The sequence below is a fragment of the Meriones unguiculatus genome, chromosome 12 (genome assembly GCF_030254825.1).
Source record: "Meriones unguiculatus strain TT.TT164.6M chromosome 12, Bangor_MerUng_6.1, whole genome shotgun sequence".
Classification (NCBI taxonomy): domain Eukaryota; kingdom Metazoa; phylum Chordata; class Mammalia; order Rodentia; family Muridae; genus Meriones; species Meriones unguiculatus.
The window spans coordinates 85,114,846-85,136,538 of NC_083360.1; the positions used below are offsets into that span (position 1 = coordinate 85,114,846).

Here is a 21,693-nt window from a genome sequence, read left to right on the forward strand (position 1 = left end):
TATTGGAACAGCGCAGTTAAAAAAAAAAAAATCAACCTAGGCTAACAGTTTCAAGGCTCCCCTAAAGATGTATCCAAACAGGCAGCCAATCAGCGCTTACACAGCTTTTTCTGCTCGACTCTTTTAAAGAGACAGTGCCGACAGTGTTTTATCACATTTAAAGAGAACCGCGCTCTAAAAACAGTATGAAAATTGGGGAGCTATCCCTTCATTCACCAGTTTCTCATCTGGAGTCCCCAATGAGAGTACACTGCAGGTTTTTGGGAAACTCGAGTGGACAGAAAGGAGTCGGCAGCAAATAGCTTGGTCACTCTGCCAACCCCCCATTTCCCATTGTACACCTGGGTCATTGACAATGGAAGCTTCCCCTCCCCCTACTTTAGTGCCCCACTCCCCAATTTAGCTCCATTTATTTGAAGTTTGAGATTTCTGCGGCGCGCATTCCGAGTCCCGAGGCGTCCAGGTGACGTCCCTCGCCCAAACGGAACCCGTTTCCGTGGAGAAGGCGAGGGGCGAACTTGCCAGGGTTAGCAAACCTCCGAGATTTGGGAGAAATCACTCTCCTTCCTTCTAGTCCGAGACCCCTTTCCCCTCCTGCAGCACTCCCGGAGCACGCCAAGGGCCATTTTCCGCGCGACTCCACTTTGGGGTTTCCCAAAGTATTTTAACGATCTAGTCAAGAAGCAGCCGCGCGCTTTGGCGCCAGCTTCGGCCGCCCAGCTCCGCGTGCAGCCCTGGCCGGGGCTCGGGGCACAGGGCTGGGCGCAGGCAGCCCAGGGTGGGGCGGGGAGCAGGGCCCGCCAGGGTCCTGGCCCAGGGAGGGCAAGATCAGCGCGGGGTGGAGGGGGGCGGCGGTGGCGCTGGGGGGCCAGGGCGACGGGAAAAGGGGCGCGCCTGGCCAGCCGGGGTCCGCGCCTCTCTCCGCGGCTGCTGCCGCAGCGCCCGGTGCCCACCGCGCCGGCCCAGTGCCCCCGTCCAGGCCCGAGCCCCTCGCGCCGCCGCCCCACCCCAGCGCCAGGGCTCGCCCCCAGCTCCCCCGGCCGGCGCTCGAGCGGGCAGCGGCTCGCGGAGGAGGCGCAGCGGGACTGGCGCGGCCGCGCTGACAGGCGTCCCTCCCGGCCTCCGGGCCCGCCCCCGCGCGCCGATTGGCCGCCGCGGCCGTCCGTCGTGGGGCGTGGACGCCCGCCGCGCTCCTGCCGGGGCAGCCACGTTCGGTTGAGCTCCAAGTAGACCAGCAGCGGCGGCGGCGGCGGCAGCGGCGGCGGCGGCAGCGGCGGTGCTGGAGGCGCAGAGGGCGGCGCAGGCAGAGCCGGGCGGCGGGCGCGCGGGCCACGAGCAGAGCGAGCGAGCGAGCGAGCTGCAGGCTCCGGGCGGGCGGCGGCACTGCTCAGGCCGAGCCGGCGCGGGAGGAGTTCCAGGGCGATGGGGCCGCGGCCGGGGCTGACGCTTTGACAGCTGGAAAGAGCGCGGAGCCAGCGCCGGGGAGGGAGGGAGCGCGGCGAGAGGAGTGCGAGCGAGCGGGCAAGCGCCGGGAGGGGGCCGGGAGCAGGGCAGCTCGGGAGACCGGACGGTAGCGGCGGCGGCGGCGGCGGCGGCGGCGGGCTCGGCGCCCTCTTCTCTGCAAGCCATGTTTGCCAAAGGCAAAGGCTCGGCGGTGCCCTCGGACGGGCAGGCTCGGGAAAAGTAAGCCTCTCGCGAGTGGGGCCGCGCCGCGGGTGGCGGGAGGCAGGTGGGCGCGGGGGTCGCGTTGCCTTGTGCCCCCCGGGGCCCGGTCTCTGCCCGCAGCGGCGACGGCGGCGTGGAGAGCCCATTGTTGGGCGCCGGCGGAGGCTGGGGCACCCTGAAGGGGCGGCAGGGCAGCGGCGGGCGAGGGTAGTTGGTAGGCGCACGGCAGAGCGGGCGCGGGGCCCCGCGACGAGGGTGGGCGAGGTCCTGCCGCGAGCCGGTGCGCTGGGCTCCCTGGGCGCGGGGCCCCCACTTTGCCCACCGAGTGCGGGCAGGGGGCGCGTGGCTCTCTGCAGCCCCGAAGGCTCCTTTTGTCCGCCCGCGGCGTGAGGAGTGCGTGCCGGGGGCTTTGTTCGCCCGGGAGCGCTCTCCCTTCCCAGCCAGCGGCCTCGCCGCCAGTCCGGTGCGCTCCGGGGCGCCGGGCTGGGCTGGGCAGGCGGCGCCGGCCTGACCCCAGGCTTGGGGGACAGTTGTTTCGGGGAGGGGGGATGCTGAGGGCGGCGCTTTGCTGCCCTCTCCAGAGCGCGCCAAGTACCCGGACCGGGGCTGAGTCTGCCCGGACCCCGAACCTAGGCTAAGGCGGCGAACTGAAGTGGGTTGGGAGAAGGAAGGTGGCTCTCGGCTCTTGTGTCTTGCGAGTTTTGGAGACCGAGGTGGGTTTGGTCCCAGTGCCACTTGGAAGTTAAAGTTTGGGGACGGTTCTCAGGCTCCCGCGCCTTGGGGTACCTTGCCTGTGGTACCCACCCACTAGCTGTTCTGACCCGGATCCCGCCTGGGGTGATAGGCACTAACGTCTTGTCATGGCCACAATGGGATGGCACGGACCCGGGCTCAGAGTCACTGGCAAGGTCCAGAGGAAGCCTCAGTGTGGTGATCTGACCCTTCCTTCTTTCTCTCTCTGCCCCTGCTCACTTTCCAGGTTAGCTTTATATGTCTACGAATATTTACTGCACGTAGGAGCACAGAAATCCGCACAGACCTTCTTATCAGAGGTGAGTGGGACCCCTCAGCATCCAGTTTCTTGACACCCCCCTCCTCCCCACTATTCTTAGAGCCTTTGTTTTCAGGAGCAGCCACTGTGGCCACCATTTTGAATTTTTATCACCTTTTGGCATTTATTGTTAGTTGGTCTTCACAGCCTTTTGGCTGGGGAAGGCCCTGCGGGCCCCCTCCTTTCTGCCCCTCTAAGCTGCCTCCGCTCCCTCTTTTCTAGATTCGATGGGAAAAAAACATCACACTGGGAGAACCGCCGGGGTTTCTGCACTCGTGGTGGTGGTAAGTTTGTGTGATAGTTTTGTGTGTGTTTCGTTCTGGAGCCCAGGTCCAAGTGAACAAAGACAGGGGGTCTGGAGCAGAACCTCTGCCCTTGGCCCTGCTTTCCACGGAGCGGGGCACCTCTGGGTGATCTGACGAGGCTTGGCAAGGAAGAGGCTGCTGCCTGAAGTTTTTGCTGCCCGTTTCTCTGCCCGTGGGGAACTGACTTTTTCTATGCCAGGGTAGAAACGTCTTCTTCCTTTTCCATCCCACTCTGGGGCACTAGGCAGGGGGCTCAGAAAGAGCTGGGAGGGTTTTTGTCAAATCCTGCATGCTGCTTTAATTAGAGGAGTGGGGGCAGGGCCGGTGGAGGGGACACCAGGTCTGTTCGGCAACTGGCCTGTCCCTTATGTTTTCTTCCGTAAAGAACGCCAAACCTTCAGAGGCATCTGCTGGGCCTTTCCCAGGGACCCTGAGAAAAGCGAGAAGGGCTGCACTTCCTGTAGAGACACTGATTCAGACTGACTGGACCTTCCTTTCCTCTGCCTCCCCAACCCCCCAGCATCCCTGCAACCACAAAGCCTTATTTTACCAAGAACCTTAACCAGCCAGAGGTGGCCTGGCAGGATGCCTGCAGCTTGTTCGGGGCTGGCTCTCCTTATCTGTGACCCTCCCTCCAGGCCTGAGCAGCCTGTGGTCTTTTCTGCAGGCAGGAGGGGAGTGTAGGGTCAGAGCCTTAAGCAGGCTGTCTTGAGTGCGTGAGCTGGGTGTTTTGTGGGACTCATTGGTGGAGTCTTTTACCTCCTTTTGAAAAGGAGGCAGGGCGGCTTTTGGTATTTTGGCGGAGTTGAGGCAAATGCCTCGTGCTGCGTTGGGGTGTTAGCACTTACCTGACTTCCGGCTCAGGTTACTGTTTCAGGGCTCTTTGAACACTGGGAGGATGAAGTGTCTGTTCCAACTTGCGCAGAGAAAATGAGTTTTTAATGACTTCTGCCAACCTCCCAACCGCCTGGTCGGAGGAGGCGGCTGGCGTGGCGCAAGGATTCCACCTGCGGGAGTGGGTGATAGGTTGGCTGTTCGGAGGTGAGTGTGTTGATGGGATCGGCCGTGCCGATTGCCCTGGATCTTGTAGAAACGTGGGCTTGGGAGCCAGTTAAGGTGAAGGTGCTGGGAATTTGGCGCCTCGAAGGCTTTGCTGTGTGCAGTGTGCTCCAGAGGGCAGTTGTGCAGGAGGGAAGAGTGCTCCCCAGCCTTCCTCCGCAGCTGGTTTTCCTGTTGTTCCCAGAGCCCCTTACAGCTTTTCCACCCCTCCTCCAGGAATGGAAGGTTGGCTGTGCCGGGATCAGGTTGTGGTGGCTGTGAGTGGTTGCAGTTGGCTTTGTTAGAATGTTTACCCTGCAGCTTGACCCTGAACAATGCTGTCTGTTTCCGGGGGCCCGAGGAGGCAGTGGGTTGGTTTGGATGGAGAGGGTTTTACTCTAGGCACACCTTGAAGGTGGTGCTTCTCCGGTGACAGCATAGCTTGTGATGGGACAAGCAGCACTGGACCGCAAGTCAGACCAGACCTCAGTTCCATTGTCTGCTGTGCCCTTCCAGCTGGTTCTGGCTGGACCTTGGGTCTGGTAGAGAGTGTTTCTAAGGCCCCGTGTTTGTGTAGCACCTGTGTAGTGAGCACAAAACTTGTGTTTCTGTTCTTGGGACTATGGAGTATTGGAGTGATTGCATAGCATTACGAAGTTTGGAGTGCTGGGCCCTGGACCTGTGCTCACCCCTGCCCCCCTTATTCTGTATTGGTTGGCTGCTATCTGGGGAGGCCCTTCTGCTCAGTGAGAGAGGTTAAGGTTCTCGGTTGTCAGAGCTTCTTTGGCTCACAGACCAGTCGGGGTACAGTCTGTGGGATTAAGAGCCCGTAAGGTGCCCCTCAGTACTGGAGTCACCCAGATTGCTGTGTGGACGAATCATAGTTGTGCCCCGACTTTGACAACTTTAAGCTTTTTACAGTGTGCTGCAGCCATTTTGGTTTGGGTGGTGAAAAAGGACACAGACAGAGATGGGCAGAACCTCATCCAAATTTCTGTGTGGACACCAATGGGCGGGTTGCACCGACCTTTCAAAGCTGTAGTGCCTCCTCACCACAAGCAGTGCCACTGATGAGAGGCGCCCGGGCCAGAGGAGCGGCTTAGATGGGAACTGTTACATATGCCTGGCTTTGCCATCGGCGGTTGTGTCCCGTTTCCTTAAGGGCTGAGTTTGTCCAGTGCTGTCAGGTAGGGTGGAGCCTTTGGGAGACCTGGTGCTTGTACTGTGTATCCTGGACCCCTCTTGTGTACACAAGTAATAATCAGTAACCCGATCTTCCTTTGTTTTTCTGTTTGCAGTGTGTTCTGGGACCTTTACTGTGCAGCCCCTGAAAGGAGAGACACTTGTGAGCATTCGAGTGAAGCAAAAGCCTTTCATGATTACGTGAGTAACACATTTTTAATCCTGGCGATAATTACAGGGTCGGATGGCTCTGACTTCTTTAGTATCGAAAGCAAGTATGGGGCCAACTGGCAGCCGTCTTTATTTTCTCCTTGCCTTCCTTCCCATTCTCCTGCCCACCTGCCTCTGCGGCCTGCTTCCCTGGACCCCCTCCTCCAATCCCTGGGTGTTTTAAGCTGAGGACCAGTATTTCATCACTTTGCAGTCACGTGAAAGAGATAGAGACCTGTCTAGAGAGCGAAAGGGTGTTTGAAGACTCAAAATCGTGTGGGGTTTGATTAAGAGTTGAGGGAGGAGGCGGAGGCGGAGGCGGGGGGCGTCGACACTGAGCCTGTTTGGTGTTGGCATAAGAAAAAAAGTGACCACAACCAAAAAAGGCAGAAAGTAAATGTGAAACTTGTGCTTTAGACTAGAAGGGGGGTGGGTAGAGCAGCAGTGCTGTGGAGTGGGCTTTAGCACTGGTTTCCAGTGTGGGGTACATACGTCACACACAGCGTGGGGGCTCATCCTGTTCTTCTTAGGTGATATGTGTTATAAAGTGCGAAGCCCACTCACTGCCCTTTGCCCAAATACTGTCCATGAAATTACACCTATTCATGTGTGCATATGTTCGCATTTGAGTGTGACATAGCCTGAGGTCTGAGGGCAACTTGTGGGACTCAGTTTTTCTTCTTCTTCATCTTTTTTTTTTAAGATTTATTTATTATGTATACAATGTTCTGTCTGCATGTACACCTGCACGCCAGAAGAGGGCATCAGATCTCATTCTAGATGGTTATCAGCCACCATGTGGTTGCTGGGAATTGAACTCAGGTCCACTGGAAGAGCAGCCAGTGCTCTTAACCTCTGAGCCATCGCTCCAGCCCCGGGACTCAGTTCTCAACCTCCCCACCGTGTGCTTCCTGGGGCTCAGACCTTTGTCCTGGGGTTTGGTGGCAGGTACTGGCTCACCAGTCTTGCCAGTCCACTTGGGTTTGAGGGGAGCAAGGATACGGGGCACAAGACAGTGTCTTACACTGTAAGCCAGGAGCTCATATGTAGATCAGGCTCAAATAGAGCTCAGTATGTAGATCAAGCTGTCCTCAAATTTTTGGTAATCCTACCTCAGCCTCCCAGGTGCTGAGATAGACTCCATGGCCGGCTCAAAAATTTTCTTTTGGAAGTAGTTAAAATTTTCCAGGCTGTAGGGTCTTCTATCCTGTTGTTGACTGTCAATCTGGATAAATTTAAGGTCCATGAAATCATTACAAGGAAGGTGTCTGTGATGTTCATCTTCCATGGTAATACTGTTTTGTTTTGTTTTTTTTTAAATACACACTGAACCAAAAATTGGTTTCGACCGGCCACACTTCATGAAACAGGTGGTTCGGGTATGTCAGAGAAGAATGGCGTGAGGAAAGGGAAGTATGTCTTCCACCACTTCCAGTAGGCACTGCCGCCGATTGCATGCGCGCCTAAGTTTGTGGTACACGCGTGTGCATGCACACAGTAGGTGATCTGTTTGGACTCGTGTGGTAGGAACAGTCCTTACCGTCTAGGTTTAGGAACTGATGAGCAGGCTTGGGTCCCATCTCTTGGTCAGGACATTTGCCGCTTCTGCAGGAGATCAAATCCCACCTGGGTTTTAGAGGCCGTCACTTTCAGTGCTGCAGTGAAAATGGCTCCTGTAACAGGACTTAGGGACCAAGCTCACTGGCTTCCTGGATGCTTAGTGTGATGTGCTGAGGAATGGGCCCAGTTCTTGTGTCCTCTCCAGGCTTGAGAAAAAGAAGCCGGGGAGTGATAGTACCACCTGGAGAACTTTTGCTTGTAAAAGGGACAGGTGACTGCCTCACTCCTCATGGTGCGCCCCGGGAAGATAAGGGGTGATAATGACCATAGGGCCGAACTTCCTGAACTGGAGCTTGCGGGAAGCCGAGTGGTACAGCAGGCAGGTGAAAAGTGTCAGTGGACTGACCTTCCCCTTTCCACCTAGCAGAAATGTCACCCCCACGCACACCCATCCCTTTAAAAATAGCTATAGATAGCCAAACCTGCGCTGCTGGTCTCTGACTACGTGCGTTGCAGATGGGTTCATTTTAGAGAGGAAGGTAGGATGGGTGTACCTGTTTCAGAATCCCCTACCGCCGTGCCGGGACTCGAACTCAGGGCCCCGTCATGTGTGCCAAGCAAGAGCTCACCCTGTCACTGAGTTATAAATTCGAATTCCTTAAGCTAGCCTATGATAGGCATTTACGTTCTTTCTATTTAGAGACGGTTTCACTGTGTATCCCTGGAGGTAGTTCACTAGACCAGGCTAGTCCCTGTCTCCTGAGCGCCGGGATTAAAGGCATGCGCTGCTGCAGGGAGCTGTTCATTTATTTCATGTGTGCGAGCTTGCACGAGTTAAGGTACACGGTGGCCGTCAAGGTGTCCTACGGATCAGAGGGCATCAGATTGCTGGAACTGGAATTACAGATGTTGTGAGCCTCTTGGGGTGGGTGCTTGGAACTGAACTCAGGTCCTCGGCAGAGCAGTAAACACTTAACTGCTGAGCTGTTTTGTTGTTGTTGTATTTCGTTTTGTTTTGTTTTGCAGCCTGAAGCTGATCTTTAATGATTTTTAATCAGCTTTGGCAAGCCAGTAAGCAGCCTTGAGATTCTCTCTGGCAGTTTGTGGTTTGGTCTTCCATCTTGAAGCAAGATGGCAGCGGTAGAAATGGGTGCCTCAGTTTGCAGCCAGTGCTTAACAAGGAGTGGCCGTCGAAGCCCGCAGGTTGCAGGGGTTGGCATGACATTTAGAAGATGCTGCTAAGAGATGAGGTCATATTAGTTGGGAGCCCGTGATTCATAGGTTTGCAGCTCAAGGAGTTTTTCCTTAAATTGGGATCGATCAGATGCATCCCGTGACCCAAGTCAAGTCACAAGGGAGAAGGAATGATGTGACTGAGTGGGGACATTTTTCCTTTCCTTTTAATTTCTTTCCTTTGAGACAGGGTCTCACTATGTAGGTCTGGCTAACCTTGAACTTGTTATGTAGACCAGGCTGGCTTTGAACTGAGAGAGAGCCGCCTGCCTCTGCCTCCTGAGTGCTGGGATTAAAGGCTGCGCTGTTGCAAGGCCCTAGGATTTTCCCTTGCACTGCAAAGAAAAAGGAGAGAAGACGTACTAAGAACAGTTGTGCCGCTTCTCATTTCTTCATGTAATTTCTCTATTCCCATGTGTCTCACTGAGTTAGCCGTCTTCCTCCTAAGATGATTCCGACGGCTTACATTTATTTTGTGTGCATATGATGTGTGAGCGTAGGGGGGCTACCCCAGTGCATGTGTGGAGCTCAGAGGGCCGCCTTCAGGAGTCAGTGCTCTCCTCCCACCCTGAGTTCTGGGACTGAACTCAGTCGCGTGAAGCGCTTTTACCTGCCAAGCCATCTTGCTGATGTGTGTCCCCCACCCCCACCCCCGTGGCTAGAATGTATATTTATCTGTTTATTCAAATCCTATCTTAATTTCTTTCTAACTTCTCCTCCGAGGAGTCCGTGTATGAGAGACTGACTCTCACTGTGGTGTAACTCTCAGATCTCCCGCCTTGGCTTCCTGAGGAGCAGGGGGTTGAGGCACTGCTCCCAAGGAACACCTGCCATCAGGTTCCTCATTCGCGATCTTTGCATTTCGGGGTCTGTGAAAGTCTGTCCACGCGCTGGGGCAGCCCTTGCCATGCCTCTGGTTGTGTGCTAATCACTGCACTTACTTGTTTACCCTGCCATTGACCCTCTTAGAGGAAGCATGCTGCTAGCCCCATCTTGTAGATGAAGAAACTGAGGCACAGAGGTCAATCACAGTGGTAGAGTTGGCCTGTGCACACAGCCCACACCAGAGTCCATTGCTGCTAAATCTCCTGGCCCAGGCCCCCAACAGCCATCACTTGCTCGTATGGTCCTGGCTGACTTTTTAGATTTGCCTTTCCGGCTGTAGCTCAGAATTTTTTATTTTTTTAAAGCTATGGCATAAGCTGGGAGCTGTTTATCTCTATAGCTCCCCTAAGGCCTTCCATGTAGTAAGCACACACTGATGGGAGGAGGGAGTGGAGTAAACCGAGAGACACAGGTGATTTTGGGGAAGGGGGTAGCCTGGGCTAGGGCAGCTCGTAGATGTTTAGATGTTAGTTCTGAGATCTTGAGCAAGCCGGAGTTTTACTGTCAGCTAGCCGTCGAGTCCTTCTTAGACATGTACAGTATGAAGAGTGTTCACTGGCCCCAGGTTTCACTGGCCCCAGGTGGCGAGCCAGGGAGAGTCAGAGATTCTGAAAGTATGGGGAAAGCTGTCTGGGGTTATCTGTCGGCAGGGAGGAGCTCCCCAGCTCAAATAGAAAGTATGGGTCTTGGCTATTGCACACAGTGATACTGCCGTCCTGGCTGGCCATCCCTCTCCGGGATAGGGAAGGTTAGGGCTTGGGTGATCCAGAGGGCGCCTCCCAGGTCAGGGCCAGAGGTGTGGATCCTGGAATGAGCCAGGTGACTCAGCAGCAAGGGGGTTTAAGACTCTCCTTGATTTGGTGGGTTTTTATTTGAGTCAGTGTCTATTTTGCGCCTCACACCTGGCGGCCTGGGTTTTCCTGGGCCATTCACAAGCCTGAACGCCTTGATGTCTGCCACATGTACATGGCGTGATAGCGGTTTTGTGTCTAGGGTGGACTTTTCTGAGAATGGGCCTGCCTACCTGGGTACCTGAGGCCACAGGAGTGATCGGGTCCCTGTGTGAGTTCTGTATCTTTCTCCACAGGCTGAGCAATGCCTCTTAGAGTGATGAGGAAAGCCCTCAGACCCCACTGGGGCTCCCTGTGGCTTTCCTCCTGACAGGGTGATCTGTTCTTGTTCTTTCGTAAATGACACTCCCAGGTGTTTGTGTGTCTCATACTCTGGGTCCAGAGTAGCTCTGGTCCCTTCTGTGTGGGGTGCTGTAGGATGGGTCTATGGATGGAGAGACATGTATTTGTTTGGTGCCTAATCAGACCCCTGGTGATCCTGTTCCTCCTGTGATAGCTGTTGTGTTTTCTTTTTGGTAGCAAGAAAAGAGCAGAGCAGGTTAGCCCCCTCCGGTGCTGGAGGACACTGCCAGGCATATCTGCGAAGCTTTGGCTGGTACACCTTTAGACAGCGACTGTGGTTGGCCTTCGTGGCCGCCTTGTTGTGATGATGATGATGTTTTTCAAGGCAGGGTTTCTCTCTGTAGTCCTGTCCTGGACTTTCTGTCCTTGAACTCACAGTCATCCACCTGCTTCCACCTCCCCAGTGCTGGGATTCAAGGTGTGTATTACTCAGTCTCACGCCCATGTTACAGATGAAGAAGCTACGGCCAGGCCTTTTGGTTGTGATCCCAGGAGATGCTTGATTCTGGGAGATTGCAGTTCTGTGCATTCTACCTGTCTGTGTTTGACTGTGCTCATCTGGTGCAGGCTCCCTGAAAATTGGGAGGTGTTCTCTCTTGACCACAGTGAGCCTGGCACCCAGTCTGTGGCCCCATCCGTTCTCTGAAGAAATGAGTTAAGTCATTGACTTAAACCGAAGCCCCTGTAAGGAGCACTGCCTAGAACAGGCCAGCTGAGACCTGGCCGACAGAAAGAGAGTCCCAGTCCACAGAGGTGAAGGGACTCTTTGCTTTTGCCAAAAGTAAAGTGATAAAAGCTACAGGCTTTTCTTTCTAGAAAATTCATGCATCCTCATCAAGGAGACTTTGTTCAGGATTTTAGGAGGGTCCTGGATTCTTGCTCCAAAAAAGCCTAGACCCCTTATTTCTTTCAGTGAAGAACCTGGGCAGTATGGTGGACTTATGTTCCTGCGACCTTGTCCAGATTGCCACACTTGTCTCAGTTTCCCTGTTCTGAAGGCCTGGCTCCCTTCAGCGTGCGCCCGCCCCCACCTGCCCACCCTCCACCCCACCTCCTTGGGGAGAGGTGGTTAGCAGGGGGAGAGTGGGTGTAGACAGCAGCTGAGGTATTTGTAGCCATGTGGCAGGGGTCCAGTGTCCTTGGTGGGTTTGAAATAGCAAAGTGATATTTGAGAGGGCTCTCCTTGGATACGCTGAGCCGAGGTTCCTGCTGGGCACGGAGTGGCTGTGCCTGCCAGGGCCCACTAGGAAGAGGGGGACGAGAGGGTGGCATGGGTGCTGGCTGCCGGAGGAGTGCTGCCTTCTGTGATAAGCCAGCCTCGCTATCTGGCCAGAGGTCCTGGCAAGTTCAAGGCTTGCCTTTGGCTTTGACCCTTGGCACCCTTGTGTGGCAGATTAAGAACCGACAGAGTACACAGGGTTGTGCCCCCTTCCTCCTATCCCCCCAGGTTACATTTTGTTTTGACTCCTCTCCTTCGGCTCCCACCCTGTTTTCTGAGGTTCCTCTTGCCCCCAGAGGCTTCCAGACTGTTAGTAGCTAATTAAACATTAAGTGATGAACTGGAAATGCGTTTTGCCAGGACCCAGGCAGTGTGGCCACCGTAATGGGTTTCAAGTGGCTGCAAGACCCCGAATTGCAAATCCTTGCCCTTTATTTAAGGCGGGAGGTGGGCCTGGGGAGGGGGGGGTTGGATAGTGGGGACCCAAACAAAGTTTTTGGCAGTGGTCACTTCATTTGAACTCCCAGACCAGCAGTGGGCAGCAGCCTTTTGCATAATGCCATCTTTGTTAGCTAAGCATTTGCAAACTTGGCCTGAGAGTTAGCTCTGTGCCAGCCAACACTTGGAGGGAGCTGGGAGGTACCCAGCTCTGTGTCCCTTAGGTCAGCTCTGTTTTGTAAGGGAGGAGGGCTCTCCAGTGGGCACTGTGTTGCTGGACCCTTGTCTTCCGAGTGTGTATTTAACCCTTCAGAGGAGAAGTGGCGGTGTGTTCGTGTATCTGTGTCTGTGTGCACATGCACACATGGGGGGAGCGAGCGAGTGAGCGAACTGAGGCCTGTCAGCTAAGAGAGCAGAAATGTTACACTGGCTTGTAGCCTTTATAATAGTGTCTGAGGGCTTAAGAGTATTTAGCAAAATTAATCTTTTTTAGCTTGGTAGTAATTCTGACCATGGCACAAGTGCATTAGTCGATTCACATAAACTTCTTTAATATACGTTGTTGGGAGCTTACAGCAAACAGACAATCAGGGTGGTTTGTTTCTGATTTGCCAGGGTAATGGGGTTTTCCATGGCCTTGGCGAGATGAGTCGTAGGGATGTGTCTTTCTGTGGTACGCCTTTCTTTTCCTGGGCTTGAAGCCTCTGGATTTGGATGAGGTTGAGCTCCAGCTGGTGGTTGGGGCTTGCTGCTGACAGCATGTGTACGCTTGTGTGTTTCCTGTCTAGCTGGACTTTGGGTTCGTCTGTTTGCCCATCTCTAGGTTAGGGAATGGAAGTCCTGCAGGGCTGTGAGGGTGCAAGGATAGAACCCCTATGTATAAGGCGGGATGTCTCCCAGCTAGTGCTTGCTGCATTTGCTTGTTCTTTGTAGTCCTGATGTTTGCTCAGAAAGCGCTTCAACAGCACAGGGAGAGCAAGTTGACCCTAATGGAAGAACCCTGCGTACTTGACAGAGCTCAGTGGTATGCCTCTGCGTCACTGGTGTGTCCCAGGTTCCTTCCCTCCTAGCCGTCTTGTCTCACTCCCTGCACCCTCATGAGGGTCCAGAGCTGGTGGTCCTACCACAACTGGCACTGATAAAGGCTCTCCTGAGATGTCCCTGCCTCTTATCTGTGTTGGACAGAGTGTCCTGGACCACGCCTGCCTGAGCAGCCACAGAGCCAAATGGGGAGGCCCAAGGGCTTATGGGTGGCACTGGCAAGGATCTAGATCTGAATTTCAGCTGCATGCCTGTGTTAGCTTTGTGCTCCTCCTCGCTGTAAAACATGGACAAGGCCCGTCCCTCTGTTCTCTACTCTGTGTATGGCCAGAAGAAAGGCAGGAAAGCTGTTCCTGGAGGCTTGTGGTGCTGTGTAAATGTGCTTAGGTATGAATAGATTGGAAGTCTCTGGGCTACAGGTCCTGTGCTATCCTCTGGGCCAAGGCCTCACCTGACTTCTGCTTCTGTGAGGAATCTCAGAAGGGGCCATAGGGGCCAGCTAGCTGGTGAAGGGAGACACTGAGGAACCTGGTTCGGTGTCTTTGTACTTCCTAGGGTGAACCCCTAGGTGACTGTGGGCCAGGAGCACATGACACTGTCCACAGTTGCCAGCCATCTGCTCTGCTTGCTGGTTGAAGATGAAGAGAGCCAGAGTGTGTTATCAGTGCTTACAAAGGGTTGTGTGCAACCTCCTGTTCTGGGAGAGCAGTAAAAGGAAGGCCCAGAGAACAAAGATGCACACACCCATCATATTATCTCCAACAGGCCTCGAATCTGCACACCCAAGGAGGATCCAAGACACTTTGTACTGTCTTGTTGCTTCCTAGCTGTATGGACCACAAGCACCTTAACCTATGTGCCTCAGTTTCCTCAATAAGCGATGAAGCTACATACCTCTCAGGGTTATCATGTGGAATGTATGACCTTATGTACACACATACACACACACATACACACACACACACACAGTGTATATACGTACAGAAAGTGCACACTCATGCCAGGCACATTGCAAGCTCTGCATATGTGTGTGCTCTTGCTCTTTCTGATTCTGGGAAGTCCTGCTTTCTGACAGATGGTGTTCAGTGATTGATATCGGGGAGCAGAAGGGTCTTGGTGTCAGAGGTGAGTACCGGTGAGGCTGGCCCCCTCGTTTACTGGCTCACCTGTTGATTAGCTATAGGGTCCCTGGGGTCCAGGCAACTGCAGGAAAACGGGAGTCAAGGCATCATGCCCACAGCCCTGTACATCAGTGTGTTGCTTGTGAGAATGAAAGGAGATGGCTCGTGGATGCCCCTGACTGGTGCCAGCCCACACTTGTACCCGTTTCCTCTGCTACTCTAAGAGCCTGGAACACAAGTTCCCGGCTGCCCCCGACTCTTCCCTGTGCTCCTGCTCTGTGCCAAGGCATCCGGGAAGGGTGTTTGTTTCCCTGCCCACTAGTTCTTGAGATCGTCAGTGCCGGTTTAGAATGTGGCAGCCACCCACAGGCCTGCCAGGACCGTCCCTTTCTCTCCCCTTCCTCCAGGAACTTGGAAACTCTCTGACTCACTTGCCACTTGTGGCCTAGAAGGAGAATTATCCAAGTCAAGGTGGAGTCTCTTCCCTTCCTTCCCCAGACCCCTGAGGGATGAAGCTCCCACCTTTGCCTCCTCTGCCTACCCTGATTCCGGGACCTATGGGAGCTTCTTGAATAAGCCTGAGGTCAGCAAGCAAGAAGACTCTGTGCCCTGAGAAATGAGAAGGATTTGATCCTGGCCCAGGCACTGGGTTTGTTAAAAGACATTTTAATGAAGAGTGACTAGTGGCAGAAAATGGTGAAGCATTGTTTTCTAGGTGGCCTTGTGACCCTTAGTGTATCTTGGATCAGCTTAGTGGGTCATGGCTGGCAATTACAAAAAAAAAAAAAAAAAAAAAGGGAAAGCAACTACTGTATCACAGAGTAAACACGGAGCTGCTTCTGGAAACGTCTTTTCAGTGATTTATGAGCACACACACACGTGTGTGTGCCCTGTGCTCACTGTGTAAAGTGTCTTGCTTCGGGTCTCAGCCGAAAGTTTGACATCTGCTAGCCCAGAGAGAGCTGAGGGCAGCTCGCTGTTCCTTCAAGTTGGATGATTGGGGTTGAGTGATAGGCAGTGGCTGAGCCTCAGTTCCAGATCTGTAATAAGGAGGAAAAAGCTCAAGGCTTAGAGGGTTGAGGGAGAATCGTTCCCCGTTAGGTCTAGGGTAGTAGGGGTCCTTGAGTCCTTTGATTCTGCAATTTGCTGTTGTGGTCTTAGTATGTTAAATGCACATCGGTGCCTGCTATTACATGCTGACTAAATGCATCTCCCGCTTGGAAGGATAGGGTGTGGGCAGGTATATGAGGTGATGGCCTCACTTCTCAGAGGCAGAGTGCAAAATGGCTTTTTTTATGTATATGAGTATTCTATCTGCATTTACATCTGCCAGAAGAAGGAATCAGTTCACATTATAGATGGTTGTGAGCCACCATGTGGTTGCTGGGAATTGAACTCATGACCATTGGAAGAGCAGACAGTGCTCTTAACCACTGAGCCATCTCTCCAGCCCGCAAAATGGCTTCTTGAGCAAGGCAGCTCATGCGTTTGTCCTGTGGCTGGCCACCGGCAGCTTCTCCTGCCTGTCTTGGGTCGGGGTCATCCTTCCCTCAGGAGAGGAGGATTGTGTGAGCAGTGTTCAGGAAGGAAGACTGTAGGAAAACTACTAAGAGGCCCACCCTCCCCGTCCCCACCCTTGGCGACAGCTGCTCACACACTTCAGGGCAAGCTTTCTGTTCTTCTCTCTGTGCTTTGGGGGAAGCACGAACATTTCATTTGTGTGTCCCGGTTCTCTCCCATTGAATTCCCTGGAGTCTGGGTTTTCCCTCTGATCTTCCTTTCTCAGTCGCAGAAGGCTCCTTGTGAGGGGAGTTCTGGGCTAATAGTGGACCGGCCGAGTGGTTGGTTGGTGGGCAGGTTTTTCTGGGTATTGGGCGCTTAATGTGGTGTTGTGAGCCGTGCATGGATTTGGATCAGGACGGCCAGGGTAAAGTTCTGGTTCCTTCTCATGACCTAGGGAGTGTGTCATTTGGCTCTTTCTGAGCTGCGGTTTGCTCTTCAGTGGGAGGCAGGCAGTGAAGTGAAATCAGGGCTGGCTGGCTTTCTTCTGTCCCTGGTTTTGAAGGCACAGTGTTGGTCTGTCCCTCTCCCCCTTTACTTCAATTGTTTTGGCTCAAGGTCTTAGGGCTGGCATCAAACTTGCTACGTAGCATAGTCTGGCCTTGGACTCATCATTCCATCTCAGATCAGCACCCCAAGTCCTGAGCTTCCTGATGTGCGCCACCTCTGCTAGTTTGGGTGTCTGAGAATTGTTTCACATATGAATCACCCATCAGATGATGGGATACTGCTCAGGAAGGAACTTCTAAGTCCCCAGATGGGGAAACTGAGGCTTAGAGCAGGGTGGTAACCCTGCTGGTTTGTAACTGCAGGGCCCCAGATGCTAGTGGTAGGACTGGCTGGCTGGCTGGCTGGCTGGCTTGTGTGCCATCCTTCAGGAATCTGGCAGATTTCTTCCTGTGATGGCCATGGCTTTGGCTACCCGGCCTGTGCTGAGGGGGCAGACGCCTGTGTCAGGCGCGTGCGCGTGGCTGGTCTTTTCTCGCTGTCTTTTAGAAGGCGTCCAGTACAAAATGTTATCCTCTCTCTGGAGGCCCTTCCTTTTGGCAGTCCCGCCTGCCAGCTTCCAGCGCTGCCTGCCTGCCTGCCTGCCTGCCTGCCGCTTGGGTTACATGAGGGCGGTCCTGGCTGAGGCTCTGGGCACAGGTTCTGCCGAGGGTCTGCAAGCCATGAACAGCTTCGGAAGGGATTTTACAACATGACAGGGAATTTCAGCCACCGTGTTATCTCCGAATTGGCCAATTGATGGCTTCAGCAGAGCGTTTCGGCGACCGGGAAGCCAATACAATTTGAGTTAGTTGTGATGGCTGCCACTTTAAATACCGCGGTGAGTTTCTGTCAGTGAGCTAATGTGTGGAATAGGGAATTGCAGAAAACTTGATCACCAGAGTGCTCCGGTCGATTCTGACCCCAAGCTACAGAAAATGAACTTAAATCTAGTTGACTGTCACCACATACTTTCTTTGGCATTATTTTGCTGGCAGCATCTTCGTCAAAGGGAACTAGGTGGGAATCACAGTGCTTGCCTCTGGCACCCCCCTCTGATTTTAGAGAGAGGCAATCCTCTGTGGGTGCTGGAGCCCTAGGCAGTCCAGATGGTGGTTTTGTGGTGAGGGACAAATTAGTAAGTGACGGCATGATGGTTTGCTAATAATCCCCTATTTAATGAAGGATATGAGTGTTTACTGAGCACTTACTATGGACGCTGACTCTCAGAGTTTTTATATTATTATTATCGTCATCATCATAATCATCATCATCATCATCATCTCACTATGTAGTCCTCGTTGGCCTGGAGCTTACTATGAACACCAGGCTGGCCTCGAACTGCCTCTGCCTCTGCTTCCGCCTCTTGAGTAATGGGATCAAGGCATAAACCACCAGGCCGAGCTAAAATCATGTTCTCATTCCATTCTCTTCTGAGAATGTAGGGGGCAGGACATGGTTCTTATTTCATGAACAGGGAACTAATAGTAGCAAGCAATTGTTGAGTGCTGTGTGCCTTATGCCATCTTCAAGCAGGTTTTATCTTGTCTCTCAGTGATCCAGTGGGCTGGATTATTTTGTTTCCATTCTTATTTTGTAGATGAGGAAATGGAAGTATTTGGAGTGATTCAATAGTGTTGAAAATAGCCTTCAACTTAGTTAGTTATCTGTTTTTTTCTCTCTCTGTCTCTCTCTTTTTAAGATAGGCTCAAGTGTCCTTGGTTGGTCTTGGCTATGTATCTGGAGATGACCTCCTGTCTGCTAGGGTTACAGGGGAGCCCTAAGGTACCTGTTCTATGAAGTGCTGGGGATCAGACCCAGGGCTTTGTAAGTGTGAGGTGAACACCCGCCAATGGAGCTAGTGCCTAGTCCCAGTTTGTGTTTTTCCCAATGCACACTTTGCTCCCATGCCGTGCTGCCTTCCAAAGAGTTAGCACAAGTATGTGCAACAGCTTTCTCCTGCACTCCTAGCACGTAGGAGGTCAAGTCAGGTAGATTTCCATGAGTGTCAGGCTGCTCTTGGGCCTATAAGGGGAGTTCTAGGCCATCCTGGCTGCAGCGTGAGACCCTATCTTAGAAAGCCAAAACAAAGCAGCCCCCTACAAAAAAAACAAAACAAAACAAACAAACAAAAACAAAACAAAAAGCCCCACCCAAACCACACTGGGCTTAGGAGCAGTCCTGAGAGTCAGGCTCAGGCCCTGCCTGAGGGGCCTAGGTTTCCTGACTAGAACTGGGATTCCCAGTGGGAGGAGGGACTGGCTGGTTTTTAACAGCCTCATCTAGGAAGAAAATGCCCCCGTCAGTTGCAGCAAGGGTTTCCTTGATGTTTTTGGTTGTAAGGCTAGCCAGTGATGGCTGAACCATCTCTGTAGTCCAGGAAGGGTTCTGTCTCTGCTTGCAGGGCCCCTTTTACTTTTTCCCTGCCACCCCTTGTGGACTTTATTCATGAGGACATCACACATATGGAGCCATCGTTAATTGATTATTCCTGTGATGTCAGGGTCTGAACTCATGGCCTTGAACAAACTAGGCAAGTGCTATGACTCTTCTCAAGCCAGAGGCACCATTCATTCATTTGACTTGCCTGAGTTTTGAAGACAGAATCTTTCTGTGTAGCCCGGGATGGCTCTGAGCTCATGCTCCTGCTTATTCATCCTAAGAGTACAGGCGTAGCTGTACACCCATTCCCAGCTGTAGCTCCCGTTGACTTTAATGAAGCAGTACGAAATAACAGTGACGTAGATGCCGTCCAGGGCTTCTCAGCCAGCCTGAGTTCACAAGGGGCACAGTTGTAGCGAGCAGAAAACACTTCCAGCAAGGCAGACCTAAGTCTCGTGGAGCTTAGATTAGCAGTGACACCTCAAGCATTCTCAGTGAAGGTTTCCGGAGGCCTGTTGGGATCATTAAGTTGAGGGCCTTGGCCAGCGGTGTTGGCCGCATTATCTAACTTGGTCCCAGCTCAGGAAAGTCAGAATGCAGAATTGTCCCTGATGGGAACACCTGAGGTCCTCTGAGATGACGGAGCTCTGGGTGTTGATCAAGGGCCCCACCTGTAGAAAGTGCAGCGCTGTTTGTAGACTTGGAAAGGCAGAGGGCCTGTGCTCTTTTCCCTGAGTTTTCCTTCCTCAGAAGAACTGGATCGGGGGGACAGCAGAGTCCCCAGGTCAGCTCTCTTAACAGACCATCTTCCATAAAAGCTGTCACTGGTCATTGTCTCCCTCCTAGGCTGTGGTTTTCACAGCATGAAGATAGGGAGGGATATGAGGGCAGCCTCTGAAATAACGGTGACCAGCATTTATTGAACATTTACTCTGAGATTTGCACAGGTCTAGTCCTGTGTGGGGGAGTAATATTTGTTTCCCTCAGTATCCTACAAGGCAGGGGCTGTTACGATCCCATTTCTTGGATGAGGAAATCAAGGCTCAGAAAGAGAAGCCAGGAGCCCATGGCTATGGCCTCTTTAAGGAAAGGAGTCAGGACTTGCCCCTGGGCTTCCACTCTTTGCCTTTGAGCCACTGCTGTATTGACAAACTATGGGATAGCCTTGGGAGATGGGTCCTCGGGGAGAACTGTTTGTTGAAAAAAACTGGAACATTTCATTACACAAACCTGTAAATGAGTGTCTTGAAAAAATGGCAGTGACAGTTTGCTTCTCAGTGAGAGGAATGCAGATAAACCTATTTTGACTGTTAACTTATTTTGTTGTTTAAAAGCCAGTGACATGTAGCATTGAATTTATTTTTCTTCACAATGTTTAAGTGTTTGCCACTTCTAGAATGACGCGTGTGAATTTGGAAATTGCCTCTCTTTTTTGGGGGGAGTGCGCTCAGGCCCGGCCTCTGAAGGGGCTTGCATTAGGTTGGTAGGGCTCAGGTGTTTGTAGCTGGGACATGGCTGAGGAGCAGCGAGGGTACCTGTGTCTGAGGATGCCGGCAGAGCCAGAACTTGTCCCCCTGAAGTTGGGGTCATGATGGAGAGCCCATCGCAGGAGTCTTTGTGACAGAAAGCCTAAATATTTATTCTGTTCTGTCCCTAATGAAAACAAATTGTCAACAGTTGTTCAGTAACTGACTAAATTAAAATCTGTAATTAGTCAATTAGATTAAAGAGTTGGCACAACCTGATTGTATCATGCTGCTTAGGTTATTAAGAGAAAGGGTGTGATTTTTAATTACTGAATGCTAATTTTGACAGTTTCAAATAGAAACAGACGCGATTTCCCCCCTTTCCCTAATCTTTCCCTAATTCTCAATGGTTTGGAAAGTGAAGACACTCAATGTTTAAATTTCGTTTTTTTTTTTTTTTTTGAAGGCAGATAATCCAGGATGGCCTTCTGTAGGGTGGGAGGGACTTGGGTGGAGAGCCTGGATCTCGCTGAGGGCAGCCTGGAAGTCTTACCTTGAAGGAGGTGTGTCGGTTCTGCTGTGAGAGTCCAGGCCTCAGTTGGAAGTGATTGATCTGTAAGCTCCCTTTTAGGGGTTCTCTAGCATCTCATCTCATCTCGTGTGTGTGTGTGTGTGTGTGTGTGTGTGTGTGTGTGTTTTAATTCACTCCCCCACTCCCCCTTTACCTGTAGAGTCTCACTGTATAATACTGTATAATACTCCTGTATACAATACTATATAATACTGTATAATACTCACCTCAGACTTTTGTGGACCAGGCTGGCCTCAAAATCACTGAGCTCTGCCTCTCTCTGCCTCTCCAGGGCTGGGATTAAAGCCCTGTGCCACAGGGCCTGACTGGCTCTTTTCCTTTTCCTTTATTTTTTTTTTTTAAAGAAAAAGGCTTCTTTTTATTTATGTATAATGTATTCTGTGTATAAGTGGTTTGCCCGTATATATGTCCGTGTATATGACTGGTGCCCGGGAAGGCCGGGAGAGAGGGTCAAGAGTCCCTGGAACTGGAATTACAGATAGTTGGGAGCCTCTGTATGTGCTGCAAATTCAACCTGGATCCTTGGAAGAGCAGCCATTGTTTTTTAGCTCCGAGCCATCTATCTCTTCAGCCTAGAGCTCTCTCATTTTTGAGACAGGTTCTTGCTGAGTAGCCTAGGCTTCCCTCAAACGCATGATCCTCCTGCCGTAGCCTCCCAAGTTCTGGGATTCCAGATGTTAACAACCATACCTAGCTGTTTGGAGGTTTTTGTTGTTTTTTTTTTCAGCCTGATAAACAGACTGAATCCAGCAGGGAAACCATGGGAGTGAGTTCTGGAGGGGTCCTGGAGATGTCAGTTTGCGTGAAAAAGGGTGGAGATTTGTTTTGTTTGTGTCTGCTGGTACTCAGGGTTAAGTGACAGTCTTAACAACGTGCAGTATGCTTTTCTCTACGGGAAGTTCTGGGTGGAATGTACAGGTTTTGCTTTCTGGCCAAGGGGAGCTGAGAGCCTTGGAGTTGAGGTGCCAGGTGCTGGGGCTGAGGATGAGGTAGGGTGGGGGTTATGCAAGGCGGGAAGGAATAGCCTCCTGCTTGGGAGGAAGATGGATCAGAAAGCAGATGCAGT

The 21,693-nt window shown here is 52.5% G+C and overlaps 1 protein-coding gene across 4 annotated transcripts in view; it reads left to right on the top strand.

Moving 5' to 3' along the window:
- Positions 1 to 1,194: 1,194 nt before the first annotated feature.
- Positions 1,195 to 21,693, top strand: part of Ssbp3 (single stranded DNA binding protein 3) — a 136,460-nt gene continuing 115,961 nt past the window's right edge. Inside the window, exons 1-4 of one of the 4 annotated variants that reach the window (XM_021635267.2) lie at positions 1,195 to 1,683; positions 2,645 to 2,717; positions 2,939 to 3,000; positions 5,358 to 5,442. In XM_021635267.2, the coding sequence (XP_021490942.1) occupies positions 1,628 to 1,683; positions 2,645 to 2,717; positions 2,939 to 3,000; positions 5,358 to 5,442 (276 nt within the window). In that variant the 5' untranslated portion in view covers positions 1,195 to 1,627. The remainder of the gene's footprint in view (positions 1,684 to 2,644; positions 2,718 to 2,938; positions 3,001 to 5,357; positions 5,443 to 21,693) is intronic. The other 3 variants (XM_021635268.2, XM_021635269.2, XM_021635270.2) reach the window with 3 other exon arrangements.